Source organism: Lepisma saccharinum, chromosome 14, assembly GCF_977018435.1.
Source record: "Lepisma saccharinum chromosome 14, izLepSacc3.1, whole genome shotgun sequence".
Lineage (NCBI taxonomy): Eukaryota > Metazoa > Arthropoda > Insecta > Zygentoma > Lepismatidae > Lepisma > Lepisma saccharinum.
In genome coordinates this window covers 58,013,272-58,025,551 of record NC_139242.1, presented here as the reverse complement: position 1 = coordinate 58,025,551, position 12,280 = coordinate 58,013,272, and the positions used below count along the sequence as shown (strand labels likewise).

General features: G+C 36.3%; 1 protein-coding gene and 1 non-coding gene across 3 annotated transcripts in view; both read left to right on the top strand.

Annotated features, from left to right (window-relative positions):
* Window positions 1-12,280, top strand: part of cm (AP-3 complex subunit carmine) — a 28,509-nt gene that overhangs the window by 1,361 nt on the left and 14,868 nt on the right. For both annotated transcript variants that reach the window (XM_083134977.1, XM_083134976.1), the window contains exons 2-5: window positions 2,306-2,490; window positions 4,530-4,642; window positions 8,152-8,273; window positions 9,761-9,920. In XM_083134977.1, coding sequence (XP_082991103.1) covers window positions 2,316-2,490; window positions 4,530-4,642; window positions 8,152-8,273; window positions 9,761-9,920 — 570 coding nt within the window. In that variant the 5' untranslated portion in view covers window positions 2,306-2,315. The remainder of the gene's footprint in view (window positions 1-2,305; window positions 2,491-4,529; window positions 4,643-8,151; window positions 8,274-9,760; window positions 9,921-12,280) is intronic.
* TRNAT-GGU (transfer RNA threonine (anticodon GGU)) lies at window positions 1,949-2,019 on the top strand. Its single transcript has one exon. It is a non-coding gene; the product is annotated as a tRNA-Thr (tRNA).

The window sequence follows — 12,280 nt, the reverse complement described above, 5'->3', positions numbered from 1 at the left end:
GGATTCAAGTAGTGTATTTGGTGCCTGCCCCGTTTGCACTAGGCCGGTCTAGTTCGCTGCACTTTTTGACACTGTGCAGTGCTGGTGTATTCCAGTGTCCGGGTAGTGCAAGGAAATGACGTTCAACCAACTAGACGGGCGGTGTTCAAGTTCAGAAGATTCAACAAATGTCTGTCTGCTGCTTTAAACGGTCATTTGATTAGTTAGTACTGACCACGTGACCATACACCACACCCACACATACACCGGTCTGGAAGTTAGTGCAAATGGTGCTGACACCAAATACACTACTTGACTCCAAATCAAAAAACTAGATGACTCAGTGTTGCACCGTTTACGTGTATGAGCACGTGGTGAGTGCTAACTAATCAAATGAATGTTTAAAGCAGCAGACAGGCATTTGTTAAATCTTCTGAACTTGAACACTGCTTTCCGTCTACTTTGTTGAATGTCACTTCCTTGCTCCATCCTGACACTGGAATACACCTGCACTACACCAAGTGTCAAAATGTGCAGTGAACTTAACGGGTCTAATGATTCATACATTCACACCAGGGCAGATGCAAGGGGTGTTGTAGCCCCTTTCAAAGGAAAGTATAAAAATATTAAAGTTATTTAATATTCAACTTATATATTGTTGTGATAAAGTGTTTTTATTATTCGACCTGCATCTGCACATCATGTGACAGTAAGGATGGTGTTGAGACAGGACTTTTCAGTCTCATTTCATTATTGAAAAAGCTTTTCTTACTCTCTTCACAATATGTGAAATCTACATGGCCTGGCACGAAAATTCTGGAAGAGAAAGTCTCATTCTCTCTTCTTTCTAAATAATTGATAGAAAATATTTTGGAAAATCCTTATTTCAATAAACTAAAACCCACATTAAACATTATATGTAACTTATTTGCTAGTAAACATACATTCACTTTTGAGAAAAATCATACAAGAGTCACCTTTGCTTATATGGCGCTCGTGCCAAAATAGGAAATGCAGGGCATTTTAAAGTTGCACATCACAAAATTTGATTATGGATAGCATGGAATTTTTATCTGTTTATTGTTTCATTTCGGCGACATTGAATATTAATTCAAGTGGAGGCCGGTTGCTATTAATTTGTACAGTAGAACGTCGTTTATCCGCTTTAATTGGGACCGAGGGTTATGCGGATAATCAAACATGTGTTTATTTAACAAAGGAAAGCATGTTCAGTACAGGTTTATTTTATACATACAGTACTACATACGTACAATACGTGCCTAAATTACACTACAGTACTGTGTTATTTATGCAGAAAAATAATCAGAATTTTTTTGGGGGAATAGAGAAATTGCTTGAATTTGTTCAAAACTGAATCTTGCTTTTTTGAATGTGCGGATAACTGACGTTGCGGGTAAATGACATTCTACTGTACTCCAAATATGCAAGGTGAGTATGTAGGTCTACCAGACACTGTTGTACAACCACAAAGCTCACTTCTCGTTAGACCTTAACTCTTCATATGTCATTTACTTTGATATAAGGAACTAAAGATAACATTTTCTCCTAACCCCCTTCTGATCAGTTTGACAGTCATTTGGTTTATTATCATTATCTCATGGGCCCGGGTTAGTAACTTTAAATATTACGGACAATGAAAAGGGGCCCCAAGAACCTGTGAAACACACAAAGAAATCTGCTTTCAGCAGGTTTCCTATCCAGCTGGGTTAGAATTGAAGAGGCTTGACAGTAATTATATTTATTCCTCACACTGAACAGTCAGTTATAGGCTTTTACAAAATTGGATGTGATTCCACTTCTGTATATACGTAGAAATATTCAGCGAAAAATGCAGACTCGAACCCGGGTCTCTAGCATACCGTGCCATTGCTCTACCACTGAGCTACCGAGCCTGCCTGGCCTCACCTGATTTTTCGCTATCATTATGATGTTGAGGTGAGGCCAGACTGGCTCGGTGGCTCAGTGGTAGAGCGATGGCACGGTATGCCAGAGACTCGGGTTCGAGTCCTGGTCGAGCCTGCATTTTTTGTTGAAAATTTCTACGTAGCACTTCTCCTGTGTGTGCCTAATCTTCAACAGTTCTGTATATGTATTGCACTTTTTCAAATTATTTCTCCTTCAGGAGACCCCCTTTTCCTGAAGAATGTTTCCCCTGTTTTTCCTGCAGATGCATTGCTCATACAATGCTTTAAATTAATTATAATTATGAATAATATTGTCATTATTATTATTACTGGTATACATTGAAGTCTGTAATAATTAATGAAAGCAAAGAATTAATTCATTAATGGCAATTCTTTTTTAGGGATGTGTTTATGGAGAAACACTGGAAGAGTGTCATATCCAGATCAGTATGTGACTATTTTTTCGACCAGCAACGAAAAGTTGGCGATCATGACAACATGCCACCAGTCATAGCCACGCCTCATCATTATCTTATAAGCATCCATAGATGTAACATGTTCTTTGTAGCAGCATGCATGACAGAAGGTTAGTGTTTGTGCTGAAATGTAGAATATTCTGGAAATAAATATTTATCTGCCTGGTACTGCAGCAGTATTAACGAGACAATCATAATTGGAAATTTACACTGTGATGATGAATCATAGATGTCTCTTTATACTTTTAACCCTTTCTGAGTAAGCAATGGGCATAGCCTGTTGTACAATTTGTGTCCAATAGGATGACGGGCTAATTCTAATAGTAAGTTTTTAGGTTATTTTTGTTAATTAATGCTATATTCTCTGTTGAAAATATGTTTTAGTAACTTTTATACAATGTTATAATTATTTTTTTTACTTCCAAAAAATTTTGTAGAAAAGATTCATAAATATGAGAAAATGTGCATAAAATGTAATGTATTATATATGGCTGTTGAAACAGAATGTTTTTTTTTAGATTTGAGAAAAAGATGTTAAATAATAACACACTTAACAAAATATTTTCTTTGATTTTCTTAAAAACTTGGTATTTAAAGGTTCGTCTGGAAAGGGTTAATATTAACAAAGTTGTGAAAAAATTGTGAAACTGAACTTGGATCATGAAAGGTAAAGTAGGTAAAGTTTTCCGTCATGAATGCAAGGGTTGTGTAGGTAGTGCACCTCACATTATCGATCTCAACAATTCTTTTGGGCATGGATGAACATTCATAATAGTGCAATTCAGAATGAAATTTCTTTCTTAAAATGTATTGCTCAGATTTTGAAGGTTGTACCGGGTGTTTCAACAGAAACGCCGTGATTTCAAATGGTATTTTAAATTATTTATGATAACTGCTCAAGAGAAAACGCACAAGTTTAATGGAAAACATATTCGAAATGTCCACCTTGACGATTTATCACTTCTTGCACCTGGTTGCACATGTTGTCAAATACCTGACCATGGGTTGCACGACTAACTTGTGCAGTACAATGTTCGATGTTTGCTTTCAAATCATCTAGTGATCGCAGTCCTTGTTTGAAAACTCCCTGCTTTAGGAAACCCCACAAGAAATAATCTCACGTGTTTAAATCAGGGCTAGTTGGAGGCCACTCTAAACCATTTTGAAATAAATGTGTGTAGCGATTGTCAGGACAGGTTCAGTTGTATCCGGCCTAGCTCCGTCTTGCTGGAACCATTGCTGACGAATTGGACAACGTTTCCGTCTAAGACCAGGAATGAAGTATTCCTGCAGCATTTGCAAATAATTTTCTGATGTGACATAGCCATAAAAAAAGAAAGGTCCAATCAAGCCACGTTTCGATACACCACCATACCAAAACCTTTTGTGCGTGCAGAGCTGTCTCCTTCGTTTCATGTGGATTATAGGTTGCCAAAAATTAAATTTTAGACTTTTGTCAATCATAACATATACAAATTATTTCTGTGAATATACTAAATATTTTCTTAGGGTCATTTGAAATCACGGCGTTTCTGTTGAAACACCCGGTATTTAATTGTACTGACAACCCACAAATCTTTTTTTCTGATGAAGAAATTCAGAAGCAAAAGAACTTTGAAATCGGGGAAAATAATTAATTTTAAAAACTTTAATGTATCCATATTACTTATGACCAGCATTTTTTTTCTGAGAAGAAAGGTTACGGTACTCTTCAAGTTGAGTTGTTGAACCATTCAAAACATTGTAGGATATTCATAAATAATCATCTGTAAAAAGATGTTGGTACTGCGTACCAGGTGTACCATCAGAAATGCAGCACTGCTTGTAACATGACAAAATTGGTTCTGTTTTGACTAAACTGAATTAGTGCACATAGTGGAATATGAATTTGGTTAAGGGTCAGTTGAAAACCTGAGGCATAGTATGGAAGTCTGAAGCAGTAGGCTACATTACAAATGCCTTTTTAAAATTCCCCATGCCAGTGCTTTTATAATATTTTCCTAATTCATAATTTTAAGAATTTTGTTCTGTAAATTAGACAAAGGTGAAGAAAATTGAATAAAAAGACTGGCAGATTACTTTTTAATGTAATTCATCTAAAAATGAATTAATTTGCAAAGGAAATATTTTGATTTTCTTTCTTTTCCAGTTCCCCCTCTCTTTGTAATAGAATTTTTGCACAGGGTTGTGGACACTTTTGAAGACTACTTCAGTGAGTGTACCGAATCCATTATCAAAGAGCATTATGTTGTTGTGTATGAGGTAAGTTTACTTCCTTTTATGTAATTCCACTATATTTGTAGGACGTTTATATGTACATTATTTTTACATTACATAACTTTTATATTTTATAAGTGTGATTTTACAAGCATGAAGGAAATCATATTTTTGGATATATTTCAACATATATCATGCTCCTTTTGTGATACTTTGATTTCAAATGAAGTAATAAGCTGTAATTTCTTTAATTCTGGTTGTGAAATAACAGTAAAAGAATGAAAGAGAACATTAGACCTTTTGAAACGATTTAGTAATTTGAATTACTTCTTTTCAATAACAATGCATCATGTATATACACACAATATGTATTAGTGTAGGTTTCCAACAAAGCTGAAATAGAACAATTTGCTTTTATGTCGAGGACTTTATAACCTCAGATATTCTGATTCATTTGAAATTTGATATACTGAAAATAATGAAAGGACCACTTGAGGTAGGAGAATATGCAACTTAGCAGATCCATATCTTCTGTATTTTCGAAATTACAGTGTTGCAAACTGTCCGATTTTGACCATTTTTTCCATCTTGTTAACTTTAAATTGCAATATTTCGGTAACCAGGGCATCTATAGAAGTGATTCAGACGGTGTTGGAAAGGTCGTGAAGGGCTCTTTCACATGATATATAGCATGCCTGTGGCAGGGTAAAAAAACAATTGAAGGTGGTGTAAATAAAATTTTGGTAGACATTTTCTCAAAAACAGGCCTTTTAATTTTTTTTAAAAAAAATTACATGTCGTACATACACTACATATTACTCAATAAGTATACAAAATTTAAAAATGGGATCCGAAGTTATGTTAGATATAGGTTATGGTAGGGTAGGGCATTGTAGATTAGGTAATGAATGATAACAGATTTTGATAGACAAATTCCTAATATTCAAAAGTAAAAGACTAACAGAAATCAAATACAACATTGTTTGAATTAACGTACATGAAAATGATGTTTAAATTCCCGCTTATTATAAATACAGGGTGACTCAAAAGTTTGGTTCCAGAGGCAACTCCATTATTAGTGCACGTAGCGAAAAATGAAAAGAGGGGGGAAAAGTTGGTGGAAGGAATGAAAAGAGCTCGGAAGTTGATGCCCTAAGAAATCTCAAAAAATGACCTTAAAATTCTTAAAAAGTAACCTAAAAATTTCAAAAAATGACATAATGTTAATTTCTGCCCTTAAAATGAAAGCTTGATTTTTTTCATAAATTACGAGAGAGTAGTTGAATAATTTAATAAAATCTGTTGTTTGGTGGTTTAAACTATTGAAGCAAAGGAAGAAAAGCAGTTAAGTGCTAATGTAGTTTTCTATATTTTTACTTCAGGTTGCATCTGAAAATAGTTTTGTTTCGTATGCCTCAGATTATTTTTTTTAATGTGACTAATATTACTTTAAATAAAATCACAACTTAAAGCGATAATAGTGGCCAACAAGGGATACTTAAAGTAGGCTTCACCCAAAGTATTTTAACTTTGCTGGAAGAAAAGCAAAATTTACCGCAATTAATTCCACAAAATTCGTTGCCAAAGATTTCAGTTAAAAATAATGTTGTTCTTTTGCATTGACCATATTTACAATTAATTGCACACTTAATAGAAAGACCATGTTAGGGAACTTAAATATTTAAATTATGCTAGAAAAAGCATTGAAAATTCATGGAACAACTGGAAAGGAGAATAAAGAAAAATAAAAAATTAAAGAAATGCAATGAAAGCAGCAACAAATTCTGAAAACTAACCTAAAAGCCCAAAAAAGGCTAGAAAATTCAAAATAACAACGTTTTCTGCTTCTAACTGAAGTAAAACAGTACTATCAGGTTTAGCATTGTCTTCAAAGCTCAGAAAAAAAGTATTTGTCCTCAACTTCCTAGCCCTAGTCATTATTAATATTGAAATTTGAGTGTCATTTTTATATTTTTGTCAATTTTTTGTTATATATTCATATTTTCACACCTCATTCTCGTAGACGTCGCCAGAAATTTTTATGGAGGCTCAAGCAGTGGATGAAACTTGATAGTGGAAATAATGATAATAATAATAAGGGTTATGATTATAAAATAATATCTATTACAAACAAATTTAATTCCAAAATAATAATACAAATTATTATTATTATTATTATTATTATTATTATATCCTTGGGGAGACTACTAAGTCCACCAAATGAGTGAATATCCACCACAATTGTTTTTTTGTTATTTACTGTTTATATTTCACACAGTTAGTGTACATAAATGCATAGTTATTCTATTTTGTTATTAACTTTTAAACGGTTCGTTGAAAAAAAAAACGTTTAAAAGTTAGGAACAAATTTTCGCCATAGTCTTTCTTTTGTGCCCCCTCCGATAAAAGTATAATTTTTGGAATTTTGAAAACTGTGGAATAATTTATTCTTTGTAACACCATTAAGCCTTGTTTCCATGATATGAAAGTTTTTTATTCTTTGGTTTAAATGGCATAAGGTGAAAAAATATACTGGTTCCTTTATTTTACTCCCATTTTTTTTTATTTTACGCAGTTTTTTTACTTCACTAATCTGTTCGAATTAGAACTAACTGAACTTTATTTCGGTTATTAACAATAAAAGTAACAACGTTTATGTCTTTTTTGTAACTTGAAATGAACGATGTCAATTTTCAGGAAGGGGGACATGTATGATTCCCCCACCCTCTCTCATCCTTTCCTGTTACTTTTTGACTACTCTTGATGACTATAATCAGATGAGAAATTAATAAACAGTCCACTCATTAAAACCACCTATGCACAAGGCAGGACTCAAACTGAACCATCTGTGGTGAGATCTTGAGTGCAGCTCTCAACACACCTCTGTACAGAGATAGTTTTTTTTTTTCCCCGCTCGACCTTGAAATTATGCAGGTGGCAGAAGTTCACACTGTTGCCATGTTGGAGCACAACCCCGTGTGTTCGGAGTTTTAAGAGAATGAAATGTCTCAATGTAGAGTTGGTCTTTGTAATGTGGGGCCTGTAACGAACTTTCAATTCACACAATCACCAGCTGTGTATCGAATGGGACTCAAAAGTGCCCAGAGAGCGGTCGGTCTGAAGCTCGAACTAGGCAACACAGCCTTGTTAACTTTGCCACACAGTGTGCAGGAACCGTGCAACTTTTGTCCCACTCTTGCTTTGCTAGGCCTCCCCGATGGTGCAGTGTAGCATCGTTGCCTTGTAATCAAGGGGTCCTTGGTTCGATACCCGGTGGAGGCACATAGTGGTCCGGATCCGACTTTAAACTGTAGGTCCAGTTCTGATTAGCCTTACTGTGCATAAAGTGGACTTAAAACACAAAATCATTCAATCAATCAAATCTTGCTTTGCTTTTTCCATATGTGGCACCAGCACAATTCTGCCCAGCCACTTATTTTCATGCCCGTGCAGTGCATATAGTCTTGTATTTCTCAATAACAGTCTCGTAATTGCACCATGACTCAAGTGTCAGGAACTGATTTTTATGAACTTTGTTGTTATGATTGTTGCAGCTTCTGGATGAAATGTTGGACAATGGTTTCCCTCTAGCAACAGAATCTAACATATTGAAAGAGTTAATCAAACCTCCAAACATACTCAGGACAATAGCCAATACTGTAACGGGAAAATCTAAGTAAGTACATACTGATCATGATTTTACTTGGTCCATCTTTCATATGCTGGATGAGTGCAACAAGGTGGGCACAGAGAGCAATGAAAGCACTTGTAAGATGGAAAGTTAGTGTAAAATAATAGTTGAAGTTATGAGTACCGTATTTCACCACATAATCGTCACAGATTTTATGCCAATTTTTTAAATGAAGAAGTAGGGTGCAACCGTTTTGAGTAGCTTGTTTTCTATAAAATGTGTCAGTACTACCAGTACTTAAAAATAATTTATTACTACACTGTCTGTAGTGCAAGATTAGGTGCACGGAATACACATGAATATATGTTAATATTGAATATATTCCAAATTAAGAAACATCATTTATTCATTATATTTTAGTTAGTCTCCACGATGGCGCAGTGGTAGCGTCGTCGCCTTGTAATCAATCGGCCCCGGGTTCGATACCCCGTGGAGGCACACAGTGGTTCGGATCCCACTTTAAATAGTAGGACCAGTCCCAATTACACTTACTGTGCATAAAGTGTACTTACAACACCAACTCAATCAATCATTATATTTTTAGTGAACATCTTTCCAGTTGTTAAAAAGAAGCAATACATTTGTGCACTATAATTGAAATATTATGCTTGAGAAAATTTACTACAGTATTGCAAAGTACAGATTTACAAAACTAAATTCTGTGTGAAGATTCTGTGCTGCTATCATTGGTTTTGTTACGTGACACACTGATGTGACAATTATGCTGATTTTTGTACTGAAAAAGCAAGGTGTGACCATTATGCAGTGGTGACGATCATGCAGTGAAAAATCATACATAACTCCAATATTTGTAAGATGCGAAATTCATCATTTTTGAAGATCTTTACCCCAGAGAAGTAGGCTGCTGAAGTTATCACATTGAACTGATTGAATGGGGAAAAAATGTCTCAAAATATGATGCAATGAAACCTTGGTAGCCTAATCTATTGAAGAAAACATCCAGCAAATGAAATTTAAACAGTTTTCTTACTTTGTACTTTTTCTCTACACATTGACATCACGATGATAAAACTGAATGAGAATACATTGTGTGTGTGTGTGCATGCCTAAATGTAAAGGATAGTTTTTTTTTTTTTTTTTTTTTCTAGAATCTTATGCACTGTTTACTTACATGGTTCAAATCATTCTTACATCCATAGTACTCCAACAACTCCATACACAATACATAAAGTACAAGTTCAAAAATACTTTTTTTTTGTTCACAACTACTTACATAGAATATGAAAGATTTGCTACTTTTTAAATAACTTAATAGCACCAGTCAATGGCTGCAACTGAAATCATTCAAATCTCATGCTCAGTGAAGAGAATTCAGTGTGTTAATGTATCATAAATCTTAGTTTTAATTATGATAATTAAAAAAATAGCATAGTTTATTATGGATTAAATTTTCAAAATTAAACTAAATTATTGTTATTATGTTCTTTCATTGTGATTATTTTTATTATCAGTGTAAGTGCAACACTGCCTAGTGGTCAGCTGTCCAATGTTCCGTGGCGAAGAACTGGAGTGAAATACACAAACAATGAGGCCTACTTTGATGTTGTTGAAGAAGTTGATGCAATTATAGACAAATCGGGATCTACTGTGTTTGCAGAAATTCAGGGTTACGTAAGTGCAGTAATAATATACTTTGTCCGGATGAAGCGACTTCCTAACTTTTCCTTCCAGTTGGCATACCACTAAACACCTATCAAAAAAGCTTGGTAACTGAAATGAAGATGAACGATGAAATAGATGAAGGTGCAAATACAATGGCAAATGTTTGTCTTGCCTACGGTTAGCATGGTACAATATGAAGTCAAGGATTGTAGGATCAAATGTTGGTTAACGCATGGTTCTTCCACTGTGTTTGTACCTTCATCTATTTCACCTTTCATCCCTATTGTTGTGAATAAGAAAGAAAAGCAACGTAAAACAACATAAAATACAAATAGAAGTATTCACAGAATTTTAACCCACCACGGGTACCTCAATACCTAATATCTACAAATTGTGACTACTACCGCTGCAGTTTTACAATTAAGCAGTAATGTATTTCCAAACACTATGACTCTAAATATTGATTTTGTGTACATTAATTCTAATGACGGAAGTGTGCTAAGGACGTGCTGATCGGCTCCGGAGAAGATTGTACAATTCTGCTGGACATCGGGCTGCTGGCTGATTCTTATCTTCACACAAGGAAGAGGTAGTGTCAAGGTTCAGGACTGACGTGTGCAAGTGCAACTTCAACGTTAATTAAGAGAAAATACTGGAATAATTATCTGACGCTCGTCGCAAGCCATAACCACTGTGCTCCACGCGTACCAACTCAAGATGTCTCGTGCTGTGGCCAAGGAACTCGGCAACCGGCTGGAAAGCTTCGAAAAGCAGGTGCGTGGCGAGCTGGACAGTTTCAAACTAAAAATTGATAATGAAACACGGTCAAGAAGCGGGGACCTAAGTGCTACGTACGATTCCAAGAAGCGGGGACCTAAGTGCTACGTACGATTCCGAAGGAATGAAGAAACTCAAAGACGAGCTGAGTAAATTGGAGGCACGGTTGGAGGAAAGTTTCAAAGTGCAAAAGGAAGACTTCCATTATTTACTGGATAGGATAGAATCCCAAGAAGATAGGCTGGACGATTTGGAACAGTATTCAAGGCGTGAGTGTCTCCTTATTCACGGAGTGCAGCAGAACGTCCAGGAGAACGTGGAGGAGAAGGTCCTGGACTTATTCCAAAATAAGATGCACGTCGACATCAAGAGTGACCAGATCGCGAGGTGCCATCGTTTGGGAAAACCAAACCGTACCATGGCCGAGGCCGTGCAGGAAGGAAAACGCTGCATTATTGTTAAATTCGCAACCTACAATACCAGGCACTCCGTGTGGTCGGCGAAGAAACAGCTAAAAGAAGATGGGCCGCGAATCTACATCACCGAGTCGCTGACTCCAGTGCGACAGGAGATGCTGCGGGCGGCGAAAGAGAAGTTCGGTCGCCACGCATGCTACACGGAAGATGGCAGGATCGTGGTGCGCCCCGCTACCGGCACGAAACTCACTATTACAAGAATGAAGGAACTATCCCGATTGGCCCCTGAGCCTTACCCCTCAAAAGACTAGACCCATAAACAAGACTGCTTGGACTCCTTAGCCACTTTAACATTAGTAACCGGTTAACATTGAAATACTTTTAATATTTCTTTTATTTTTATCATTCTATATTTTTTTATTATTATTATTATTACTAGTTCCCCCCCCCACAAACTTAAGTGTATAATCAAAGTGTATATCCGTGATGAACATCTACATTTTATTTCTTAGTTATAAGTATTATGAACGTGTGTTTGAAATCGTTTCCCTATTATGTCCATTGTGTGCGTCTTGTGTGTCAACCATATCCCTTTATGCGAATGTTTATGTTTCTCTGCGTGTGCTCAAGTGTTCCGCAAGTGTTTCGGTGTGCGCTACTGGGAATTATTTGATACAGTTTTCTTTGAGTGATGTTTTAGCATCAAATATACCTGTGATTCACGAACATCCAAGACTTCACAAGAAGGCAACATGTAAGTACCCGAATTTCCTTACGTCTTTCTTCTCCCAATTTGCACCTACATTCATATTTGAAATAATGCTAAAATACGCTATGACGTTATGGAAGGGAAGGTTCGATTTCCCTCAAGCTCGCAACAAATGGTACCCCTGTCTTTGTTTTCTCCCTGATGTCGACTCCACCGCCTGAAATTCCTGCAACTAACGGTTTCCTCCCTCCCGATCATCGCCCCCCAAGGCCACCCTTCCTGACCCTCGCTCAAGCGAACGTCAGGTCCTTGTCGTCACCCAAATTAGAGGAGTTGGCGACCACGGTGCTCGAGTCGGCTTTCGATATCTTCCTAGTCACCGAGAGCTGGTCTTTCCGCGAAGCCCTCGCCTCGACCTTCTCCATACCGGGTTACGCAGCAATAAAAAAGGATAGAACAACAAAGGG